This window comes from Erigeron canadensis, chromosome 7 (genome assembly GCF_010389155.1).
Source record: "Erigeron canadensis isolate Cc75 chromosome 7, C_canadensis_v1, whole genome shotgun sequence".
NCBI classification, from domain to species: Eukaryota; Viridiplantae; Streptophyta; class Magnoliopsida; order Asterales; family Asteraceae; genus Erigeron; species Erigeron canadensis.
The window spans coordinates 30,361,103-30,384,948 of record NC_057767.1 but is presented as its reverse complement, the minus strand read 5'-3'; the positions used below and the strand labels follow the sequence as shown (position 1 = coordinate 30,384,948).

Here is a 23,846-nt window from a genome sequence, read left to right as displayed (position 1 = left end):
ATGTAAATAACTTTAAAATAATGTTTATTGTATGTAATTAAAATCTGACAAGTGGCACCTGTATATGGTTGCCACGTATGTTTTCTTACATACAATAAACATTTTTTCAAGTTGCTTACATACAATACACATAACTTTAGTTTTTTCCTACTATAGACATTGGTTAAAGATAGTTACATTCCAGGAAACTAATCCCGATTTAATATATATAATAGCTTGACATAGTAAATATTTGGAATACTTAATTATTGAAAGTTTTCAATAAAAACTCATAGTCCGCATAGAATATGGGATTTGAGCCATTAAATGTAGGAATTTCTTTTTTAATTTTATTGTATTTATTTATTTAAATTGGAATTATGACATTTAATTATTGAAAGTGGGATTATTACATCATTTGACAAAAATGGAAATCTAAAAAAAGGTTAGGCCATGCCAAATCAACAAATTTCTTAAAATACATTATAGAAAAAAAGACTACTCTATATATATATAAGAGATAAGAGATTTATCATAAAACAAAAATTATAAAAGATATATACAAAATGAAGTTATTATAGAAAATGTATATATTGATTTCTAATTTATAAAACATGGTTAAATTATCTTACAAACGGATGATACTTAATCACTTGTGAGTGAACAAAATTTAGTTTTTTTCACACTTTTATACCGTTAATACACAATTATTGATCCACAAAGTACAACTCCCAATAATATATATTATATATTTGAATAAAGTTTATCCATAAATATAAACAAAAAACCATATATATATATGTGAATATGTCCAAAAACTCAAGTAATATAAAAATGATTTTAAAAAATAAGTGAGAAACGTCGCCGTTTATCCTTAAAATAAAAAATAATAATAAAATAATATGGAAAAATATCCAAAACCGTCTATAAAATCGCGGCAAATGAAACGGTAAACAACACATTCTCAACGCCTACGTTCCCTTTCTATTTTTTCTCTATAAACAAAAACTTGTAATCTGTGCATTAAAACTTGCTCCTTAAACATGTGTGGAATTTTGGCTGTTTTGGGCTGTTCTGATGATTCCCAAGCCAAAAGAGTTCGTGTCCTTGAACTTTCACGAAGGCATGTTTCGTTTTTATTTTTATATATCATAAATTTCGGTTTATCATATAGTTTAAGAGGACCAAAACAACATTTAAACGTGTTAGATTCGCGAAATCTGAATGAAAAAATTATCCGTAGTTTGTTTAATGTAGTTTTGTTGATGTGTATATAGGTTGAAGCACCGGGGTCCGGATTGGAGTGGGCTATATCAATATGGTGATAATTATTTGTCTCATCAACGACTCGCGATTATTGATCCTGCTTCGGGTGATCAACCGTTGTTTAACGAAGATGAAACGATCGTTGTAACGGTACAATGAAATGGAAACGTTGTGTTTAGATTGTGTTGTTGGGTTTTGATCTTGAAGTTGATATATATACACAAAATATATGTATTTTTTTTGGTTTAAAATGTAGGTTAATGGCGAGATATACAACCATGAGGCGCTACGAAAGAGCTTGCCCAGTCACACGTTCAAAACCGGTAGCGATTGTGATGTTATCGCCCATTTGGTAAGTGTGGACACGTAATTCATGAAGTTGTTAGTTCGCTAAATGAAAATCCCACCTTTATAGAAAAAGGGCTATCTAAGTTATTAAACATGCAATTATCAAAGGTTTTCTGATAAATATTTTTAAAAATTTGTCGAGGACTATTATCTTGTTACAGATGGAGTATATTTGTTTTAGAGTTGTGGGATTTAAGTTAATATAATATGTTGATGTTTTGTAGTATGAAGAACATGGTGAAAATTTCGTTGATATGTTGGATGGAATGTTTTCGTTCGTGTTATTGGATACACGCAACAATACTTATATTGCTGCTCGTGATGCCATCGGGATCACGTCGCTCTATATCGGATGGGGACTTGATGGTAAAGTACCGAGTGATTTCGTTATTGTGGTCTTATCGAATTTTGTTGAGTAAATGAGTAATGAAGGTGTTTTCTTTTTTTAGGTTCGGTATGGATTTCATCAGAAATGAAAGGTTTGAATGACGATTGTGAGCATTTTGAGGTGTTTCCACCAGGTCATTTGTACTCGAGCAAAACAGGCGGATTTAAGAGGTGGTACAACCCTCCATGGTTCTCGGAAGTTGTCCCGTCCACACCATATGATCCACTCGTTCTAAGGCGTGCATTTGAAGACGTGAGTGTCTTTACTTCATTATGTTTTGGCTAAATGAATATACCAAAGGTCTAATGAAATGAACTGTGACATGAATTGCAGGCTGTAATTAAACGGCTAATGACTGATGTACCCTTCGGGGTTCTCTTGTCAGGAGGGCTAGACTCGTCGTTGGTTGCTTCTGTCACGGCTCGTCACTTGGCTGGTACGAAAGCAGCTAGGCAGTGGGGAGCTCAACTTCATTCCTTCTGTGTTGGCCTTGAGGTACTAAATATATGACTAAAAGAAAACTCTTTCATTCTGGCTTATTTGGATATTTTCAAAATTGACACGACATTTGAACCTTCATAAACAGGGTTCCCCTGATCTCAAGGCAGGACGAGAAGTCGCCGATTATTTGGGAACCGTTCATCACGAGTTCCATTTCACCGTACAGGTACTTCACTAAGTTGTACGGGCCAGGCCTATATTGAAATGAGCCCAACCTAACATATAGGATTCTATCATTTTCATTTATGAGTTTTTTTTTTTTTACTTTGTAATGTTGTAGGATGGTATTGATGCAATAGAAGATGTGATCTACCATATCGAATCATACGACGTGACCACGATTAGGGCCAGCACACCGATGTTTCTAATGTCCCGTAAAATCAAGTCTTTGGGCGTGAAAATGGTTATCTCTGGTGAAGGCTCAGATGAGATCTTTGGCGGATACCTGTACTTTCACAAGGCGCCCAACAAGGAAGAGTTTCATCGTGAAACCTGTCACAAGGTAACGTTTTTACTCTTGAAAAAACGTTTATTTTCCTTTTTTAGAGTTATTAACATTCGGGTTTATGCAGATAAAAGCACTTCATCAGTATGATTGCTTGAGAGCAAATAAGTCAACATCAGCATGGGGTTTGGAAGCCAGAGTCCCGTTTTTAGATAAAGACTTCATCAACATAGCGATGAGCATCGACCCTGAAGCTAAAATGGTAAGAATTCTGTTGCGTTATAACTTGAAGTTTATAATATGATAATTTGGAAGTATTGACCTTCATGAGCTTCTGTGCAGATCAATATGGATAAAAAGAGAATTGAGAAATGGATTCTAAGACGCGCTTTTGATGATGAAGTTAACCCGTATTTGCCAAAGGTTTCTCATACAATCCTCTTATATGAAAACTTATCTTCGTTGAGTCATGAAGTCGGTTTGCTTAACATGTTATGTATGTTCCACTGCAGCATATCTTGTATAGACAGAAGGAACAGTTCAGTGATGGTGTCGGGTATAGCTGGATCGATGGACTCAAAGCTCATGCTGAACTACATGTACCCCCCCCCCCCCCCCCCCCCAACTCTTCTCTTTTTTCCCCCTCCCCTCTGGTGCTCATTTTTTGAGATTAACGAAAACTAAATGTACTAATACGTGTAGGTAACCGACAAGATGATGCTTCATGCGACACATATCTTCCCTCACAACACTCCAGTCACAAAAGAAGCCTACTATTACCGAATGATTTTTGAGCGGTTTTTCCCTCAGGCAAGACTTACTACTTCCGAACTGTTAACTTGTATGTTATACAATGATATAAGTAACCTGACCCCTTGTATCAAACATTACTGCAGAATTCGGCTAAATTGACTGTCCCAGGTGGAGCAAGTATAGCTTGCAGCACTGCAAAAGCAATTGAGTGGGATGCTTCTTGGTCAAACAATCTTGACCCTTCGGGCCGTGCTGCACTAGGAGTCCATAATGCTGCATACAAGCAGAATGCAGCTTCTGGTGGTGCAATGAACTTGGCACCAACCATCATTGATGATGTGCCTCGTATGAGGGATATTTCGGCTCCTGGGCTGGCGATTCGGGGATAGCAGTTTACCGTTCAATAAGTTATAATACGAGCTGCAGCATGTTTTTTATGATATGTTGGCTGCTTGCTCATTTTTCGTATTTTTTTTATATATAATTTGTGTGACAATAACTCAAATGTATTGTTTTATAAGACTAGTAGCATTTGATGTAATCTGTTTACCTTTGTAAAGCTTGGCTTCTTTTCAGTACTTCAATATGTGCATCAATAATTGGTATAAAATTGTCATCAATCAGAATCTTTCGATCGCTGGAAATATTGCCAATTAGATTACAGATTTTCGGCCAGATATGCACAAGTACAATTAGGGTCAAAGACTCAAAGGCTTGTCTTCCAATTAGCATCATATATGTCCAGTAAACTATTAGAACCAGTCCCATCTCACAAATACAAGCATTAGTCTACTCCAACCGGCATGATTGACTTGATAACTTTGGGATATTGTGTAGCATTTTCTGATCAACGCCTTTTAGTAGAAATGAACTCTTTGCTTTCAGGTTTATTAACTAATTGATATGTGTAGCTAACACGGTTAATATAGTATCCGTCAACCAAAAGACCTTGGTTTAGAGGTATTTGGATATTTCATAAACCAAGAGGCTGTGAGTTCAAGTCCCTCGATAGACACCGATAGTATTTAGTGGTATTTCTAAGTCTTCTCTCAAAAACAAAATATCACCTTACAGCCAATTCTAAAAGAGTATCATTCTTCATAATAACTTTGGGATAGACATTTGTTGGTCAACACAGTTACAGAATAAATATTAAAAGTGTTGGTTTTGATGCATATCAACTACTTCCTATGGTTTTTGTATTTTTAATATTTGGCAAACACATATATGAATTAATCAACTACTATAACATGGTTTTACTTTAACAATATCTTCAAACAATCAGCTTAACAAAATGAAAAGCGGTTGCAGGCTCGTTCTTAATCCTGGGTTAGTCGTCCTAATCATTTAGACCTAACTGGCTATGGTTCTAACAGAGGTTTAGTGCAGGGTTCAACACCAAAATGAACAAGCCTAGCCTTACAGGCCCAACGGCACATTAACCCTAACTTGTCCTGGAGGGACCGCTGGACCGGGCATTCTAAGATAAGCTCGGCCTAGAACTATATGTACATCTCTAAATCCTCATGTTGACCCAAGAAAATGAATCGCAAAGATTTAAATAATTCATATATATTACTTAAAATCCAAAATTTGAGCTCTAAATATATGCCTAGTCACCGATTTGCATTTGCATACAGGTCATACATCCGTGACCCGTATCCATTGCATTTCCAAAATAAAGAGCTCGGGTTGTGACACTAGTTTTATAGAACCTGTTCTCACCTGTACATATATTTAGAAGGGCAAGGGCAGTTAAACCCTTCCTATCCACCTTACCCCCATGCTACACAAACAAAAACTACATTTTACTGTTTCCAAAAAAGACTAGCGAAAGCTATAACTTATATCTACATTTTCAAACTACTAATCGAGTTACCTTCCACATGCAGCTATCTTCTTACGCTGGTAGCATTTGGGAAGGACCATGCAGTCACTATAACCCGTGTCTTTGTTCAAAGAACACTCCATGGTTTCACATCCCGCAAGAATTGGTTCATTTAGCTACAATAAAGATTCCCACAACGGATAAGTAAATAAAGGTCTTTATGGGTATCAACATACATTTTAAGGGTTGAACAAGATTTTTAAAAGTTACCAAGATTTCAGCTGATGGTGAGTCACACACATTATCAGCCCCGTTGCCTTGACAAGTACTGGCATAAGCACGACAACCACCAGAATGAAGCCATTAGATGACATTATACATTTTTCTGAAAAAGATCAATGACGTTATATTACAAAGAATAGGACAAGAGTAAGAATGTATTAGAAAAGTGTCTTTCAAATGGAGCGAACACATACCCTGGAAAACATTTATCATTTCTCGCACATCCCTCTTTTTGTTCTTCTTTACACACTTTCGATATGGCATTGGTATCCTCCAAATCTATGATAGCAACTTCATTAATAGCATCAGAACCATCACCTGCATAAAACATACAACTTTACATGAGTTCATCAGTTAAATTTAAAAGATTGTGTTATAATGAAAAATAATATACCAATTGATTTGCTCGGGCTTATCATAGAAGATTGACCAGTTATCAAGAGTTTACGGCACATTGTGGTTCCTTGAAAATTGAGGAAAGTGTAGCCTAGAAAGTTCAACTTTTCTGATTCGGACATAATGGAGAATCCAAACGACTTGGTCCAAGTACGTAGTACACTTGATGAAGAAGGCAAAACTAGCCTCTCCACTCCTAATCCCACAAGTTTCTTGAAAAAGGAAACACGAGCACATTAGGTGATAAAGAAGCCTTCTTTTGTTGTGAAAGTTTCCAAATTAAAGTTACTTATATGCCTGCTATTATTGTTAAAACTTTGGAAAGCATTAGTAGAGAATGAGAAAGAGGCCACCCAGTTATGCATAGATCTATTTACACCAAATTCAGCTAGAATTGCCTAGAACAAGAAAAGTCTGGTGATTTACATTGTTTGGTAGCCAAAACATCAAAAAATAACCTCATTGGCTCATTCTATACATTCACCAACCAAGCCCATGTAAAACATATGATACATTGATACCTTTTCAAGCTCGTTCATGAGAATGTGACACATTCCACGTCTGCGATATTGAATTGTTGTTCCAACAAGAGGAAGTTCAGCTACCTTTCCTCCATAAACCCTGGTGACATTTTGATGACAAAATGAAATAGTCAAATCACCATAATATGCATAAATTGGAACTAGCAACTACGCTCTGGAAATGTGTGAGACACCTTACTGTCGCCGCCGAAATAAGCTCATTGTCATTCTCTAAAAGAACAGCATAAAATCCCTTGAAATTCAACCGGTTCAGTTCTGACCTATAGTGAACTTTAAATCATTGCCAGAGATAACAAATTATTAGAATAAGAATAAACAATTTGATCTCACCTTCTACATAAGATAACATCTTCAACTAGATCTCTCTGGGTGAGAGGCTCTCTAACTGGATTAAAGCACTCGTGCATTACGTTAATAACAGCATTCAGCCGATTATAAAACTTCATATATTGTTCTATATCCGAGAAATCCTTTTTGCAGCATTCAGTCTTCTTGTATTTCAGTAGAGTCCATCTCAACTTATCCTTCCTAATGGGAAATGATATTCCCAAAATCGCTTGCAGGCCTGTATATATCTGCAAATATATGACATTCATGTTTAATAACATCATATCTTGTTTTACTTTTAGTACTCAGCTTGCAAAGGTTCAAACTTTGTATGCTTATACACGATAAATCAATCTTAGATATATCACAGAAATTCATAGTGTTTCTATTTGCATACCTCTTCACATCTCGGACTGCAAAACCAGTTTGTATTAGGATTATTCTCCAACTTTGACAAGCATTCCCTTCTTTTCAAGCAGCCTATATGATCTGAATCACATTCGATAACTGATTAGAGCAAGACACTAAAAGATTCATGCTTAATTTGGTAAAGTACAAAACTTCAAGTATACATACATATTCTCTCACACTGTTCACAACTTAGAACCCTACTATCCATACTTTGTTCACAGCGTTCATCATATCTGTTCCGATTACAAACTCTGCAACAACACGATGGGCAAAACCATTCGCCATCTGGGACCTCCTAAATAAGCGATAACAGTAACTTATAATATAGACATTGGAAAATGGAATGAACAAAAGAAACGAAGATATTAACCTCTAGTCCAAGACAACGTGCATGAAATGACGACGGACATTGGTCACATAGTACTAATTCGCCTCCATAATGACAAACAGAACATATATAATCACTTTCCTTAAACCTTGCCTCTTTCTTGAATTTCTGCAAATCAGAACTTTCTCTCAATGCCAACAAATAAAAATCAATCACGGCTTGTGGAATATGTAAAGATTCATCCATGTTTAAATCTTGTTTATGAGAATCAAATGAACCCAAAAAAGTAGTTTCGGATGAATTAGCATTTAACTTCTTACAAACTTCATAGAGCGAACCATATCGCTTCCCATTTGGGTCAGTGTAACGATATCTAATGGTTGGATTTTTCGCTGGTGGACAAGCGGCCTTTCTTTTGCACTCGACTTTCCAACCCAAAAACAACATATGTTGTCGAACTTTAACCACTGTAGAAAGTGAGTGCCTTTTACCAGAATTCACTGCTTCATAATACTCCACAACTGCATCAGGCAGATACTCGGGCCGAGGAACCAAGTTTGGTCCAGCAACACAATAGTATTCAGATAGATCAGACACCGGTGTGTCAGAATTCGAATTCAAACTCGAAAATCCAGGAGGACCCAAATCATTTTCATCATACAAATAGCAAGATTTGGAAATGTTTTTGTTTTTATCATTTGTGGAGTTCAATCGTCTGAAAAACTCTGTCATGGTCAAAGAAAAGTTATCGAAGATTACATCTTTGACAATTTCTTTCCAGTTTTCAGTCACCGGACATGTCCACTCAATCATATCTTTAACAAAGTGATACCTACTCCTAGTTTCATACCAAATTTGTCTAGCAGAAACCAGAAGCGGCCATTCAAACCCGAGCTCCTCAAGGACCTGAAGAAATATCCAATCTTCACGAAGCTTCCATTTATCTGTATCCGCATCCCAGTCTTGAGTAAACCGGATGTTCTCAACTGGGACCCTAAGTTCATCACCTAAATCAGGAAAGAAAACTAATCTTTCTTCACAAACATCGTCATGATCAAAAATGACACCTTCCCACCAAGCATTATTGTGTTTCACATCCACACATTGTCCGTAATGAAGACAGTTCTCGTTAAGAAGTAGATTTGGAGGCACTGGCCTTAGTTTTCCACGATAACTAGGATTATTAGATGGTTCCCCTTTGGTAGGAATGGACTCAACTATACCATCAAAATAATCATATTTGATTACACAAATTTGGTTTTTATGTTCAATCACTGTGGCAATATGCCAAGAACCTTGGAACTCATCTTCAACACTTCTTACCTGAATCATTTTCATGATTAAGCATACAAACGTTTTGTCCAAACAAGATTAAAACATAAAAGGAAGATGATTTGATAGGATACATGATACATTTAATGAATTAAACTAAACATCCCCACATTTGGATGAACCCCCAAAACAATGATCATAAGACATACCACCCCCGTCGTTCAGAAAAAAGAAATGACCCCACTCCCCAAAACCCCTTCGGTTTTAGTTTGTCCAAAAATAAGCATCCATTTTTCAACTTTCAAAGTACATTTAAAATGAGACGGATGGAGTGTATCATTAGATGTTTTTATATCATTGCACCAAAATGCATTGAACTTGTGGCAACTTATTCTAAAAAGTCTATTCCGTGTATCAAACTTTTAATCCCTTTTGGTCATTTGTATTACCAAATAAGGTATAGCACCACTGTTTTTTTTTTTTCCGACACCACAACCATTTAACTATACAAGTTGCTACATCATCATGTATCCGAATACATACAATGTCAATAAACCAAAAGCTTGATACAAAAAAAAATAAAAAATGCTTGAATATTAGATACATTGCAAGTTGTATCTATTCTAAGCTGTATCTATAATGGGTCAGTTTGTTAGATACATTTTGGGTACAATGATACAATGTGTAAGCAACATCCAACAATGTAATCAACTAAACAAGAAATGAACTTTAGAAACATATATATCAAGACACAAAAAAACATGATTTATAATCAAAACAAACATATAGAAATAAAAAAGACATACAACTGTTGGTGAAAAAGAAAAAGAAAAAAACATAGAATACCTCAACTTTATGATTTGGAAAGAACTTATGAGGATGTTTGGATTTCTTGCGTTTTGTTGGTTGGTCAGAATCTAGAGTGATGCGGGCTGCCATTATTAAAAATGAGGTTTTGGTGTTCGGTGGCTGGGTTTGACTTATTTGGATGATGAAAGTGGTGTGAGCTTTGTACTGAAAGTAGACTATGGTACAGTTGTTGAGATTTTAGTTATTGCTATTTTTAATTACCTTTTTACCTTTTGCTTTATTTTATTTTTGGAAAGGAAAAAGTATCTATGAGAATTGGCTGGATTACATTTGTAGATATAGTAATTTTTAAAAGATAACCCATTTCATATCATATATCATTAAAATGATGATAAAACATGTAACTAGTATATATAACTACAAAAGGATAAATGATCTATACCTTAGGTTCACCTAAGCTTTTACTTTCATTATAATGAAGATATAATGAAGATATGTTTTTGTATATTTTATAATATTGAGGAAGGTGTTAATTTTTTAGAAATAGTTCAGAAGTTTTTTAATATAAAACCCATAAAAGATGAAGGACATAAATAACATGGGACACGATTTCTTCTCAATTTTAAAAATTCTTTTAGGAATTTCGTTTTTACTAAAGAATAAAAAGTAAAAAAATGATTAATCAACCTAATATATCAACTTAATGATCGACCAAATAACATGATAATGACATTTGACATAATCAAATAAAGAGACATAGAGAGAGAATAAGTAGATTACACACGTTAAGTGAAAAATGTATTTGATTGATTATTAGGATGATTTGTTAGGTTGATATATCATTGTTCAAAAAAGTACTAGCATGGTATCCGCGTAATGCGGCGGTGGTGGTGGTGTCGGTGATGGTATTATTGGTGGTGGAGGTATCAAGTGATGTAGGTTGATGTAAGGTAATAGTGAAATATTTTTGAAAGATAAGGACTTAAAGTATTAATTATTAAAATAAAAGTTTAAAGTGTAAATTAGTTCATTAAGCCAAATTTGGTAACTTATTAAAACTTTTTTATAGTAGGTATTTATTAAAGATAATTTAATACTTTTGTATCTAACCATTTTTTAACACTTTCTGAAAATAGGTAGTTGATAATTATTACTCGTATAAAAGAGTATAGATAATAAATACATAGAAAATGTAAGATATGTTTTAAATTTACCTCTTCAAAATAATTTTGTTGGCTCTGTTACTGACTAGTGTTCCCAAAATACAAGAAACAATACAATTCCTAAAAAGGGAACAAAATTTGAAAATAATACTACAATTATAAGAAATTTTTTCCTTTTTCATGAATCTGTGTGGACTTTAAATCTTGAAAGTCCAACCTTGAAGCCCAATGTCTTGATATCTTGTTGGACTTGGGCCCTAAAGTCCGAATAGGTAAATGGTTTGTAGACGGAGCTCCCAATCACACAATTATGATCCGGAAACACAAAGTAACCCATCGAAATCCGCTCATTTTCACTATTCACTTTCACTCTATGCTTCACACTCTTGTATCTGTCATCGCTTATTGCCTGAATTTAATTCAATGTGAATATAATCAAATCAAATGCTAAACATAAGAATGTGACACCAAACTAAAATTATCTAAATAGTTAAAAATCAAGCATGTTTACGTAAAAATGATAAGCATGTTGAAATGTAGGTAACTATACAGAATAATTATTGTATGCACAAATTTTATAAAAATGTTCAATTTAGATAATACAAAATTAGGCCGGTAACCTGTTTTAGGTCATTTGTTGCCACATTGTGAAAAATGATCATAAGTTTTGTCCTAAACGGCTAAAATTAAACACTTTGTATTTTAGACCACATGAATAGGTTTTTAGGACAATTTTGGATACTTTTCAAGTAATTGATGATCATTTTATAATTCATTTCCGTTCCACCTAAATTCATATACATTTTTATTCGGTTACTAGATTAAGAACCCGGGTTATACCCGGGTAGTATTAATATAACCTATTATAATTATAAAAGTTTTGATGTAAATGTTAAATGAGGAAACTTGACAACATAGATGTAATACGTATACATTTATTTTAATACATAAAACACATTACACATACATAAAAATTCAAAATAGAAAACGATACTGATAATAAATTCAAAATGTGATGAAATAAGAGAAAAAATTAACATATTTTGACGTGTTATTTTATGTTTTGTTTTGTTTGTGTTGTAATTAATGGAGATTTTACCTTTAAATAAATGATAAACCTATGTTTTTTTTTTTTGCATATTTATGTATCTCTAATTCATTGGTTATGTATTTTTATGCACTTTAACTATAAATTTAATGACTATATTTAGCAAGAGTTGTTTTCCTTTATAAATAAGCTTAGTATGCCTTAAACATGACATAAATTTAGCAAATTACAGTTTCTTTAAATTAGTTAAGTAGTTTTCTTAGTTATATGAATAAGTTTATAACTTAGTTTTGTGAATATCTGTAAAGTAATACTCGTATAACAGTAGTCGTCTTCAAGTGTATTTATTTATATAAAGAATAGATGTATAATACTGTAAATAATTAAATTGAATGTGATATGGTTTGCATCAGTAAAGGAAGTACTACAATTAAGCGGAAACTAACAAACCATTGACCAATTTGTTTTTATATCTAATTTTTTGTTTATGACATCATAATTAATAGTTCTTAAAATAAATTAAAGAATGAAAGGGTTTTAGATGTGCCAACTAAGCTTATTTTTAGCTAAATTTTAGGATGGGACTCCAGTTTTATATATAGAAAGAGATTTTTACTATGATTCCCATAAGCAAACCAAGCTAAAGAAAGGAGAAAAAAGGTATAGGATTAACAAACCTGCATCATATCACCAAGATGAACTATGAGAGTGTTGGGGATAGGTTTAGCATCAATCCAAGCATTATCTTTAGAAAGAATTTGAAGCCCTTCAACTTCATATTGATTCAATATTGTCACCACAGAACTATCAGTATGCACTTCCATCCCCCATACTTTAGTTGGGTTGTCGATAAGACACCTTGGATATCGATACACCCTTAACTGCCCGGTTGAAGGTGACATGTAACCTTTATGTTCGTCACACAAATTCAAGTTTTGTGACATTGCACTAAATATTGATTTTGCTATCCTTGCTTGATGGACACCATATTCTTCTATCAATAACCTATAAAATTAGTTGTTACAATGTTACTTCTTCAATAAAAGATGTCCATTCAACAGATTTTATCCAACATTGATCTATATATACTAATAATTGCATAAAAAAACAATAAATTCCCCACATAATTAAACTATAATAAGTGCACACATTTTCCTCCATCTTACATTTTTAAGTGTATTTTGTTCGTTTGATTTAGTTATTTGTTCACACTAATAACTTAATAAGTGTAGAGCTTATATACACGTTTATAAGTGTGATTAAATTAACCAAACTTTATGCATATTTATTTAAAAGGTGTAGAAATGGGCATGTAGGAAATGGAATTTTTAATTCAAAATTTCAAATACTGGAAAGATTCACACCGCATTTGTCATTGAGCACTCAATTTCTTTTAAAATGTTAAATTAATGCGTCACTAATTTAAGATCTCATCAATTATATATGTATGTTTTTTTCTTTATGGACAATTAATTTTAAACCTTAAATATATCTTCTTTATAAACATTTAATTCTAAACCGTTAATATAAAAAGACATTTGCTAGAAGATGATAACAACCATCTGTAGATGATAGCTTCAATACTCGATACACAAAAATATGTAGGGGATAACTTATACACAAAAATATGTAAGGGATAACCTATATGATGTTAATATCATATAGTTATATGAGTATGGTGTTTTTTTCACAAATTTTAAATTCAGTGGGACATTTAATATCAATAAAAATTGGTGTGAGTACAACATAAAAATATTAACATCATATAACATTTTTTTAAATATGTAAATCATAATGTGATTTTTTTTTATCTCTTATCTTTGTTTATTAAAAATACAATAATGTCTATATTACACAGAATGCTTATAAACTTTTACCTCACTTCATTTCCCAATAATGTATTCTATTCATTCAGGAGGAGGATTCCCTCAAGTTATTTTTATAATTTGAGTCATGTTTGGGACATCTTGACTAAGATTCAAACATTATCTTTAAATCTTGATCCTTGTTTTTAATCCAATGGCCAAGATTAGCCTAACATGACTAGTTATGTTAGTCTAACTTGAGGGAATCCCCTTCCATTCAAGAAATAGAAGTAACTTAAAATGACAAAACTAACCTCATATCATGGATCAATAATGGCTGTTCATGAAAGTCAACATGTGAAGGTTGGTCCATGCTTAAGGGTACATTCAAACCTTCAACCCAATTATAAATCAATGTTCCCTGATCCTTTTTATATAAGGCATCCCCAGATGGAGTAAGGGCAGGAGTACCATAAAAATATGACATGATAGAAGTTGGAATTGATCCAAACAAGTCTTTTTTGGATTCAAACCCAAGTCCAAACATCCTAACAATGTGTTCATGTAGTCGTGTCAACAAAGTCAACGGTATCCCATGGTTAACTAACCGGAATATCCCCCACTCTTTACATGCTTCTTCGAGTTTGTCATAATTGATTTGTTCAAGATCTATAACCGGAAGTTGGTCTTGTTCGTTTTCAATTTTGTTTTTCGTGTGATCGTCATTGTAGACATTCTGTAAGGATTGTTGCGTGTTTGGACGAAAACATGGAGGGTATGATTCTAGGATTGGTAAGGAATGGGATGTCGTTTGCATTGCATATGGTTTTAAGTTTTTATGTGAGGGATATGTTGATACAATAATGAATGAAATGAAAATTTGGCATTAATTTGGTTGTATGAGAAATGAATTCGCCAATTTAGGGGGGTTTTGTACTAGTGTACAACACTACAACTCACTTGTTTGTCAAATTTGAATTACTTTTATATATATATATATATATATAACAATTGATGGTAGATCTTGTTAACTTCGAAAAATACAAGTCACGTAAATATAGAATTATAGGGACAATTTAAAATTTGAAATGATACCATGGAGAATTTGCAATATTATATCATCGCATAGGAGACCTTTCCCTTAAAAAGGACAAAAGTACGTGGATCTCACCATATTGTTTGTCTTCATTTATAAAATGTTAAGAGATGTTATATTTATTTTTCTAGTCTAATATTAGTACCCGTATTATATATTATAAGAGAAAAGTGAGTATGAGTCTGTTATGTATTTAATTTGAGTGAAAAATCCCTCACATATCAATATTTTAATATTTTGAATAAATATTTGTCCTTTCATGATTTTTATGGTTAAAAAAAGGTATGTGAGAGGTTTTTTCACCCAACTTAGGTGTTTAACAGTCTCATATTCCCTTCTCCCATATTATAAAAGCTATTACAATAATATAGTATAAAATCCAAATAATGAGTTCGTGATGTGACCATAAAAAATTGAATAAAAGTTTCAATATATTAGTTGAGAGCTCAAACAGAATACCATGTAACAAAAATCTGATAATGATACGGGAGTGTGACAGAATTCTAGTAGTGATATCGGGTGTGAGTGTGACCACAATAACGTTGAATGAAAATTTGCAATATATAAATTGAAAACTCAAAAGAAAAAAAGTGTGTAAAAAAACAAAATGCATCTTATAGTAGAAACCCTAACATGATGAAATCTGGTAAAATCCAAAATGCAAGCTATCTAACCCATATGACTGGGGTGACTCGTATGCAGGCTACCCAAACCGTACGACATACTGTCCCCCCCCCCCCCCACCACCACCACCACCACCACACATATTATGTTGCAAATCATAACATTTTTCAAAAAACGTTTTAAGAATTTTACATATTATCATACAATAACTTATATTCTAGACAACGCCCAGATAACATATATAACCTGCTGTTGAAACCCAAATCAAAGTTGGCCACACTCCACAATAAAAGCAGGCTTATGAGTACGACCACCACTAGATCCAACTTTCTCAATGGCTCGAACAACATCCATTCCTTCTACAAATTGACCGAAAATGTTTCCCATCCGACCAATCAGTTTTGGCAAGCGAAATGAGAAACTGTGACCCATTAGTATTCGGGCCAGCGCTAGCCATGGATAAAGTACCCGGGCTAGTATGTTTCTTGATAAAATTATCATCATCAAACATGTTTCCATATATAGACTCACCACCTATGTCATTGTCACCACCTACGCACGTATATTGTGGGATCACTCGGTGAAAAGATGACCCTTTAAAATGTAGTGGCTTTCCTGATTCCTCTTTACCTTTTTCGTCAGTGCAGAGTGCACGAAAGTTTTCAGTGGTTTTGGGTGTTGTTTTAGCGTATAGCTCCATCAAAATCCAACCAGCTGGTTCCTGGCCTATAGTCATGTCGAAAAAAACCTTGGGGTTAGCCATTTTTGTGAGTTGGGTTGGGTGGATATGTTGTTGCCCAGGTTGAAAAGAGTTCAGGGTTTTGGGGTGGTTAATTTATTATGGTTTGGTGGTCATCCTAATTAAAGGTTTGTATAGTATCTAACAATTGATCAAGGGATACATATATTTTTAAATTTTAAGGCGTACACGTAGCCGTGCCGAAAAAAGGTCTTGGGCCAAAACCAGCCAAGCCCCTTTAACCTCACCATCTCATTATCAATTTTTATATCCTAATCTTCTCTAGATTCGTGTATGTTCATCATCATCTTTAGAAATTGGATAATCAACACTAAATGTCAAGTATAATTATTAATAAAAAAAATTTAGTTCTAGAAGATTATGTACGTGTATATACCTATCGAGTATAGTGGCAAGAAAAGAAAAAGGAGTTGTGAATAGTTAGTGAATTATGAACTCTAGATATTTTGGTAAAGAAAGTTTATAGTGATGTTAATGGAATTGATATGATGTAGTTGTTTTGGCTCTTAACTTTAGTTGGTTGAGAATAATATGTAAATTGTATACATATTTGAAAGATTAGGAGAATGATGATTTTGAAATTCACAGTGAATTGAATTGAGCCAAACATCTTAACTCATGAGTTAAATCATGTGATTAAATTAGTATCGACAAGAAGATAGATTGATATGTAAATTGCTTAGAAACATTATGTGAATTTGCTATTCATGTTATCATAAGAAAGACAAGAGTCCTATTAACGCAAAGATAGATATTGTGTGGGTTAAAACCTGACCTTTATAATTTATATGTGTCTTTGTGTGTTATATAAGATTTTTTATTTTTATAAACTTGATCCCTTAAACATTCAAATGTATATCCCGCCACACCTTCTTTCCTTTTTCCTTTGCTTCCTTTACTTTTGTTCCTTTTGGTCCCATTTTTCTTGAATTTGAGATCTCTATTTAATACCATATAACCATCAAAAATTTGTCCTCAAGCATCATCGATCATTAAGGTCTCACAATGAAGTTCTTTCAATCTTCATCTTCTGAAACCCAATTATCGGATGTCAACTGTATCGCCCAATACTGTCTTCCAAGAGTTTTACGCTGCTTGCCTTGCTTCAATGGTCATGCCACACACCAACGTATAAAGGAATCCACGGAGATTTGTTATACTCCGGGTAATCCTGGGGTTGTGGCAAAGCTAATGGGATTAGATTCTATTCCTCAAAGGGTCATCCGTTCGGTTGATCATCAAAAAAAGGGCCTTACTTTGAACACTAGAAGCCAACCCATGAGTAAAACTCCAATGGTTCTAGAGCTCAAGAAAGGAAAACTCTTGGTTCTTGGTTATGAGACAGGATCTAAAGGTAAGAAAACACCAATTTCTTCCAATCCGTAAACTGTTGAACTCTTGGTTGTTTGACGCCGATTTATATGAACATTAATTTGCAGGTAAAGAAGATTCGAGATCGAGTTCAAAGAGGAAGTTATTAGATGATGATGGATCAAAGAAAAAGAAACTTCTTGTCGAGACATCAAATGCAAAGCTTGCTCATGAGTTGGAGTTTTATGATCAATTGCTTCTTGAATTAGTATACATTTTCTAAAACTTTTTTTTATACAAAATTGTAATTTACTCAGTTACAATATCTGGTCTTCCATTTCATTGGCTTGGCGTTTTTAATACATATGGGCTGTTTGAATCTGTGTTTTCAAAGTGAAAAATCACCTCTGTCGAATTGCTTGAACGTAGATTTCGAATTTCAAATTACAAATTACAAATATTTTGGTTGGACCTACAGAAAAAGCACCTTTTTTTATAAAGGACCCATTTAAAACTTAGTTTTTTTTTTTTTTTTGAATATCATTTACTCGTATAACTTAGCACATAAGACTTTATATTTCTTTCCATTTAGCCATCATATATGAACTCTGTTTACTTTCATCTTTGTACCAATACAAGGCTCATTTAGCACGTCTCAATGTTTTATAGGACCTAAAGCAAGCCTTTTCGATTTATGAATACTATCCGATATAGTGTTCTTTTAATGGCAACCGTCGAATAAAACCTATTTCTCATCGTCGGTCCTACAAAATACAAGTAGTTATTAATCTTAATTCATTGTTATTTTCTTTTTTTAATAGGTGTATATCATGTAACAAAATTTATGAGGCCAAAAATACTAGTTTTAGCAGCTTTATTATGTCCGTCCATAAAAAGAAATAGTAGTATTTCTTAGAACTTATCATGAATCAACGTGTCATTTTGGTCCCAACTTACGGCCAAACAATAATATCACTTAAATATTAGTTTTTCAATATGATACTCAAGTTGGTATGATGAAGATTAGATAGTCCAAGTATATAATAATTCAATAAATCCCCTTTTAAGATTTTGCAACCAAAATCACAAGTGTTATTCAATTATGTTCATCAACTAAAAGATTTAGCAATAAACCAAATCCACATCATAAAATCGTAAAGGGGTTGGCCAACCAAACATTCTTGATCTCATGTTTAATCAAATCCATACACATGTTCATCATATATACATCACATGTTTTTAATATGTATCATATCCAAATAAGACATAAAAAAAACTGTATGGACATAAAAGTTAAGGATGTCTGGCCTGCACAATATTCAGAGATTGCATAATCTTGTAAGCTTACAAACTAGTAACAAAATACTAATGCATACTGCCCATGTATAAGTTGTGAAAACATTGATATATACACCAAGAAAACAACATCAACGAAAAACTTCAAGAGACTACAAGAGGAAATCTTTGAAGATTATTGGCGTAAATTATTCATATGAAATCAATAACGAAAATACAAATGTGTACAGAAAAAAATGAGACTAAACTTGAAGAATATGTAGATATATTCAGATGGTGCTTTCAATCTTCTAGTCTGTCAAAACAAATCGGCTATTGTGTGTATTTTAGCTCTTTTCCCCCAATTCTTTGTAGAGATATAAAAGTTAAATTCACATAAAAAGAACGATACATCATGTTAAAAAGAGGTTTAGAAAGTAACCAAATTTGTGTAATCAAGCTACTAGTTGCTCTTGATCCATAAGTATTTGCTCTTCCAACCAAGGTGAGAACTTTTGTCCGTCGTCATATGTAGCATTAGTCCCTGGTGACCCGTAGCTTGTGCCACTGCTACGTACTCCAAAAGAAGCAGATTTCCTCAATTTGTTGAGCTCGTCTTTTTGGATACCCCAGTTCAACTTCCCATCAGGAGAACTCCAGTCTGAAAGCTTGGACGGCGCCATAGTTGACTGACGGTTGACTGAACCACGATCAATGAAACTCTGACTCCTCTTTGCGAAAGCAGCTGATCTTGAGTTCATGATTTGATTGGGTCCAAACGAGGACGAGGAAGACATCCTCAGTGGTGAAGATGGAAGCCCTGCAGAAGAATAATTCATGGTTTGATGCAACGGGCTAGTTCTGGATCCGGTCAGCATGCCATATTCTTCAACATAATCGCTAGAAAAAGGTGGAGATAGACGTGCAAAGTCGTCTAATAGCTGTTGCTGACGATATTGATCCATTTTTATCAGCTCAGCTTCGAAGTCCAAATCTTGAACACTTGGTGTTGTCCTAAACCTGTTATTGAACACCTTCATGGTTGGTGATGATTGGTTTGACCAAAGGGGTTGTTGTGTTGAACTAGAGGGTATCATAACAGACGGTGAGCCAAGAGAAAAAGGACTAATCGACGAAATATCAGCTAAAGATCTTGGAGAAAGTACTGCAGAGCCGGTTGAAGGGTGTAACGGGCGAAGCTCTTCATGTTTATGAGCAAAAAAACATACTTTTCTATTACAACCAACCTCATCTTTACACAAACGAGTTCGGTATTGTGCAGGATGTAGCCAACACTCAAAAATCCCATGAGCATATTCACAATTATCTCCTTGTCTACAAGATCCTTTTCTAAACTCAGGACAAGGTACACAACTATAATGAAACTTTCGTGGGTCGCGTCTTCTAGCATTCTCACCAGGATGAACAAATGGGCATTCAGTCCAATCATGAGAATAAGCTCTTGAACACGGCTTAATCTTAAAAGTATACATCCTAAACTCGTCCGTATTATAAATCCCATTCTTCATATCGGGTAAAGAAAGATCAACCGGATACTCTTTCTTAACCAAAATAGGCGAAACCTTTTCTATTTCGTTATGACTCTCAATCAGTTCATTCAACACACATAACTCTTCATTATCAGAGTAACCATTTAACATAAGTTCCAAAAACTTCTTTCTCGAATTAAAACTAGTACCAAAAGCATAAGGAACCAAGTCAACTGCACGATTCCCATTTACATCTAAACAATTAACATCACAACCAGCATCAATCAAAAGTTTGACAACATCAACACATGAATTAGAACCACCAGCAACAGCCAAATGTAAAGCGGTCGCCTTATCAGAACCACAACATCTATTTACATCAACACGACCAATTCCTAAAATATATTTCAAAACATTTTTGCTACCAAACATTGAAGCAATCATAAGTGGTGTTCTTTCTTCAAGTCTTATCTTTCTTGAACCTATTGTTCGACCATACCATAAACCACAACTATCTACAACATCGAAACCATCTTTTTCGACTATTGACTTGAACCCTTCTAGATCATCAAATGCAGATAACTCAAGCAAAGTTGAAATATTACTAACAACTTGTTTACGATCCATAACCATATCACTAGTACACATTTTTTTCTTCCTACCTACAAACACAACAAAATATCAATCATTAAACGTTTCAATACGTGACAGTCTGACGTGGACTAGTTGCGGTTGTAAAAAAAAACCACCTTTTTTTTAAACGAAATAGTTTTGGATTAAGGCAACGCCTTCACCATAACATGGTGAGAGTCTAGCCAGCGTGAGCGTGATACGAGTATGTTAATAACATCTATAATTTTTCTACCAATATATAAGTTTAGTACATATAAACTAAGTATGTAACAAAAGTATATTTATAAAGTTTGTAACAAAATGAGATAAATCATACCTTGGAGTACTTTTCTAGTATAAGGTTGAAAATGATGAAGAATTTGCGGGAAGGGTGGTTATAGAGAGAATATTCATATAAGTTGTCAAAAAGGACTAACACAAAGGTGTGTTTAATGCCATGTTTTTCTATCTACTATGTTTATTTGTCAAATTATGTTTCCTTTCTAAATGTAACTCAAATGCAAATGCAAATGAAAATGAAATTTAAGTTTACAAGTTGGTTGGAAAAGTCTAGAAGCTAAAGTTATATTCGCTAACCGGCTTTTGCATTTCTACTTGTTGTGACATGTGTTGAATTGGCATTTTTGAAAATATCTTACTCCGGCAACCGGCTGGATAACTAATATTATCGGCTATCTGGATATTTTGGCCTAGTGTTGATCATCTTGTTTAAACCTTAATTATGTAATTGATGCAAATAACTAGACAATTTAGGATCAGTGTTTTAAAACCGGTTCGAACCAATTGGTTTAACCAATGCCTATATTTTTGAAAATATAGGCACATTTTATAGTTGTCCTGACAAACGGTTAAATTGTCCAACTTTTCCGATTAGTAGAAAACCGAGTTTTGATTAAAAGCGAACATTCATTTTTTTTAACAGCCAAAATAGAATTATATTAAACAACAATGCAAACTAGCAAGTCACTAGTTGCCGGATAGTACAACACTTTTACAGTTACAGTCTAAAAAAGAAACATTCTAAAAAAATGGGAATGACAATGACCGACATCCATAATAGATGTGTAAGAGAAGGAATTATTTTGAAATAATTTTGCAAAGTTGATATTTATTCATAATAATACATGAAATTTCAGTTTTAGTTAATTTGTATTTGTTTTGACTAATTAATTTTGTATCTAACTATTATTACATAGGTGAAACCGTAACATCCATATATTAAAGTTTTAAATTTTAATACATCAATTATTATAGATACATGCATACATATGCAAATTTAATCAACATGACATTTTTTGCACAATACATTGTAGAAAGTATAAAAAAAAGTTAAAACATTAAAACTTTATACAAATAAATTTAGGGAAAAAAAAAGGAAAATAAAAACGAAACCATATTATGTGAAAGTATGGACAAAATTAAAGCTGTTGAAAGTAAAAAAAGAAAAAAAAAACACTACACAGTCGTTATGACGAAATGTATGTTCGCACAATACAGCAGCGATAGTAACAACGACTGTGTGGTGGCGGCGGCTGTGGCGGAAGCGGTGACAAGTGGTGGGGTCGGCAATGATAATGAACATTAACATATTTGATGTTAAAGGTGGTAGTGTAGTTATTTTAAAGGTTGAGGGGTTTATGTTGTAAATTTTTTTGTTATGGGTATTATAAGTATATTAGATAGAAATGTTTAAATTAGTGAATAAAGAAGAGAGATATATTGAGTATTTTAAAGTTAGTAATTTAAAAAAATGGGAAGAAGTTAATGTTTTATATATATTTTTTTTGAACTGCGAATAGTATCACTCACCGCACCACCATTTGCAATCGGTGGCAGCGACGCGATCATCCCCTAATGCCTTCCAAGAGGAAACCCAAATAAATTGGGAAAACCCCATGTTTGCGGGAATCGAACCAGTGACGTTCTAGTCATCTAAAGGTTCTATCCAACCCTGATGACCACTGAACTGTGAAGCCATGATCTTAATGTTTTATATAATAGTATAGAAGTATAGAAAAGAAAATTTTGATACGATGATGAATTGGTGATGGTTGTGAGATGAGCATTTGTAAAAAAGGGATATATAGGATCCTCGTCGTCATGACATTACCTTTCATTAATTTAGTGACCTCATTGCTACTTGACGTGTATACACAATGCCTTTAGATAAACTTTGTTGTCCACTAATATCAAACGTGAATCGGAAAATCGGAATATAATATACAAACCAATGTTTTAAAAATTAGTATTTTAGTTATACCGGTGTGAAAAAATTTTCCGGTATTACCGGTATTATCGGTAATACCGGCCGGTACGACTATTTTTAATTTATTATATTTTTTGTGTAAAAATCCTACAAAACTTGTTACAATTTAACAAAAATAATCAAAATGCAATTATAATTTACTCAAAAATAATACCAAATATGTATTTCATAACAAAATATAGGTTTTAAAGTTCACAAATAACAAAAAATAACATTAAAGTATCATAAAAATAATTTTTTTTAAAAATCAAAATTTATTTTTTGAAAATACCGGAAATACCGGTATGATAATACCGGAAAATACCGGGAATACCGTAAATACTGACCGGTATTGAATAGTCAAAATACTGGAAAAATATCGGACTTAAAATACCGTCGTGGTCTCCAGTACCGGTAATACCGATAATACCGGCCGGTATTTAAAACATTGATACAAACAAGTATTTCTCTGTTTTGTTTCTTTCTCTGTAATTTTTGCATCCAATTTTTCTTTTTAACA

The 23,846-nt window shown here is 33.4% G+C and overlaps 5 protein-coding genes and 1 pseudogene across 5 annotated transcripts; 2 read left to right on the top strand and 4 right to left on the bottom strand.

Moving 5' to 3' along the window:
• Positions 1–950: 950 nt before the first annotated feature.
• On the top strand, positions 951–4,258 carry LOC122606840 (asparagine synthetase [glutamine-hydrolyzing]). The gene is made up of 13 exons (XM_043779717.1): positions 951–1,102; positions 1,257–1,395; positions 1,502–1,597; positions 1,818–1,959; positions 2,043–2,233; positions 2,315–2,476; positions 2,568–2,648; positions 2,763–2,984; positions 3,055–3,189; positions 3,270–3,350; positions 3,440–3,526; positions 3,630–3,737; positions 3,824–4,258. Exons 1-13 carry the CDS (start codon positions 1,023–1,025, stop codon positions 4,067–4,069), a joined length of 1,770 nt encoding a protein of 589 aa, XP_043635652.1. The 5' UTR covers positions 951–1,022; the 3' UTR covers positions 4,070–4,258.
• Positions 4,259–5,223: 965 nt separating this feature from the next.
• Positions 5,224–10,106, bottom strand: LOC122606467. Its single transcript, XM_043779318.1, has 11 exons — positions 9,913–10,106; positions 7,837–9,117; positions 7,632–7,761; positions 7,453–7,544; positions 7,059–7,303; positions 6,902–6,988; positions 6,708–6,807; positions 6,185–6,398; positions 5,985–6,108; positions 5,779–5,836; positions 5,224–5,684 (listed from the first exon to the last, which is right to left on the bottom strand). The coding sequence occupies exons 1-11, from the start codon at positions 10,003–10,005 to the stop codon at positions 5,556–5,558; spliced, it is 2,553 nt and encodes an 850-aa protein (XP_043635253.1). The 5' UTR covers positions 10,006–10,106; the 3' UTR covers positions 5,224–5,555.
• A 970-nt stretch (positions 10,107–11,076) lies between these two features.
• LOC122608382 (gibberellin 2-beta-dioxygenase 8-like) lies at positions 11,077–14,804 on the bottom strand. Its single transcript, XM_043781481.1, has 3 exons — positions 14,207–14,804; positions 12,765–13,092; positions 11,077–11,448 (listed from the first exon to the last, which is right to left on the bottom strand). The coding sequence occupies exons 1-3, from the start codon at positions 14,707–14,709 to the stop codon at positions 11,218–11,220; spliced, it is 1,062 nt and encodes a 353-aa protein (XP_043637416.1). The 5' UTR covers positions 14,710–14,804; the 3' UTR covers positions 11,077–11,217.
• A 1,072-nt stretch (positions 14,805–15,876) lies between these two features.
• On the bottom strand, positions 15,877–16,375 carry LOC122607570 (annotated as a pseudogene).
• An 853-nt stretch (positions 16,376–17,228) lies between these two features.
• Positions 17,229–18,064, top strand: LOC122607569. Its single transcript, XM_043780574.1, has 2 exons — positions 17,229–17,726; positions 17,812–18,064. The coding sequence occupies exons 1-2, from the start codon at positions 17,378–17,380 to the stop codon at positions 17,964–17,966; spliced, it is 504 nt and encodes a 167-aa protein (XP_043636509.1). The 5' UTR covers positions 17,229–17,377; the 3' UTR covers positions 17,967–18,064.
• A 1,065-nt stretch (positions 18,065–19,129) lies between these two features.
• On the bottom strand, positions 19,130–21,487 carry LOC122607577 (zinc finger CCCH domain-containing protein 66-like). The gene is made up of 2 exons (XM_043780583.1): positions 21,398–21,487; positions 19,130–21,110 (listed from the first exon to the last, which is right to left on the bottom strand). Exon 2 carries the CDS (start codon positions 21,094–21,096, stop codon positions 19,414–19,416), a length of 1,683 nt encoding a protein of 560 aa, XP_043636518.1. The 5' UTR covers positions 21,097–21,110; positions 21,398–21,487; the 3' UTR covers positions 19,130–19,413.
• Between the last annotated feature and the right edge of the window lie 2,359 nt (positions 21,488–23,846).

What these genes read in the sequence shown, in the direction of transcription:
- LOC122608382 (XM_043781481.1), bottom strand. Translation starts at nt 14,709, where the DNA reads ATGCAAACGACATCCCATTCCTTACCAATCCTAGAATCATACCCTCCA. An exon ending in TTATTGATCCATGATATGAG is followed by an intron (nt 13,093 to 14,206) that starts GTTAGTTTTGTC and finishes CTAATTTTATAG; the next exon opens with GTTATTGATAGAAGAATATG. An exon ending in ATCTTGGTGATATGATGCAG is followed by an intron (nt 11,449 to 12,764) that starts GTTTGTTAATCC and finishes AATTAAATTCAG; the next exon opens with GCAATAAGCGATGACAGATA.
- LOC122607577 (XM_043780583.1), bottom strand. Translation starts at nt 21,096, where the DNA reads ATGTGTACTAGTGATATGGTTATGGATCGTAAACAAGTTGTTAGTAAT.
- LOC122607569 (XM_043780574.1), top strand. Translation starts at nt 17,378, where the DNA reads ATGAAGTTCTTTCAATCTTCATCTTCTGAAACCCAATTATCGGATGTC. An exon ending in TTATGAGACAGGATCTAAAG is followed by an intron (nt 17,727 to 17,811) that starts GTAAGAAAACAC and finishes ATTAATTTGCAG; the next exon opens with GTAAAGAAGATTCGAGATCG.
- LOC122606840 (XM_043779717.1), top strand. Translation starts at nt 1,023, where the DNA reads ATGTGTGGAATTTTGGCTGTTTTGGGCTGTTCTGATGATTCCCAAGCC. An exon ending in TAAGGCGTGCATTTGAAGAC is followed by an intron (nt 2,234 to 2,314) that starts GTGAGTGTCTTT and finishes CATGAATTGCAG; the next exon opens with GCTGTAATTAAACGGCTAAT. An exon ending in ATCGTGAAACCTGTCACAAG is followed by an intron (nt 2,985 to 3,054) that starts GTAACGTTTTTA and finishes GGGTTTATGCAG; the next exon opens with ATAAAAGCACTTCATCAGTA.
- LOC122606467 (XM_043779318.1), bottom strand. Translation starts at nt 10,005, where the DNA reads ATGGCAGCCCGCATCACTCTAGATTCTGACCAACCAACAAAACGCAAG. An exon ending in TGAACAGTGTGAGAGAATAT is followed by an intron (nt 7,545 to 7,631) that starts GTATGTATACTT and finishes AATGTGATTCAG; the next exon opens with ATCATATAGGCTGCTTGAAA. An exon ending in AATGATAAATGTTTTCCAGG is followed by an intron (nt 5,837 to 5,984) that starts GTATGTGTTCGC and finishes TGCTTATGCCAG; the next exon opens with TACTTGTCAAGGCAACGGGG.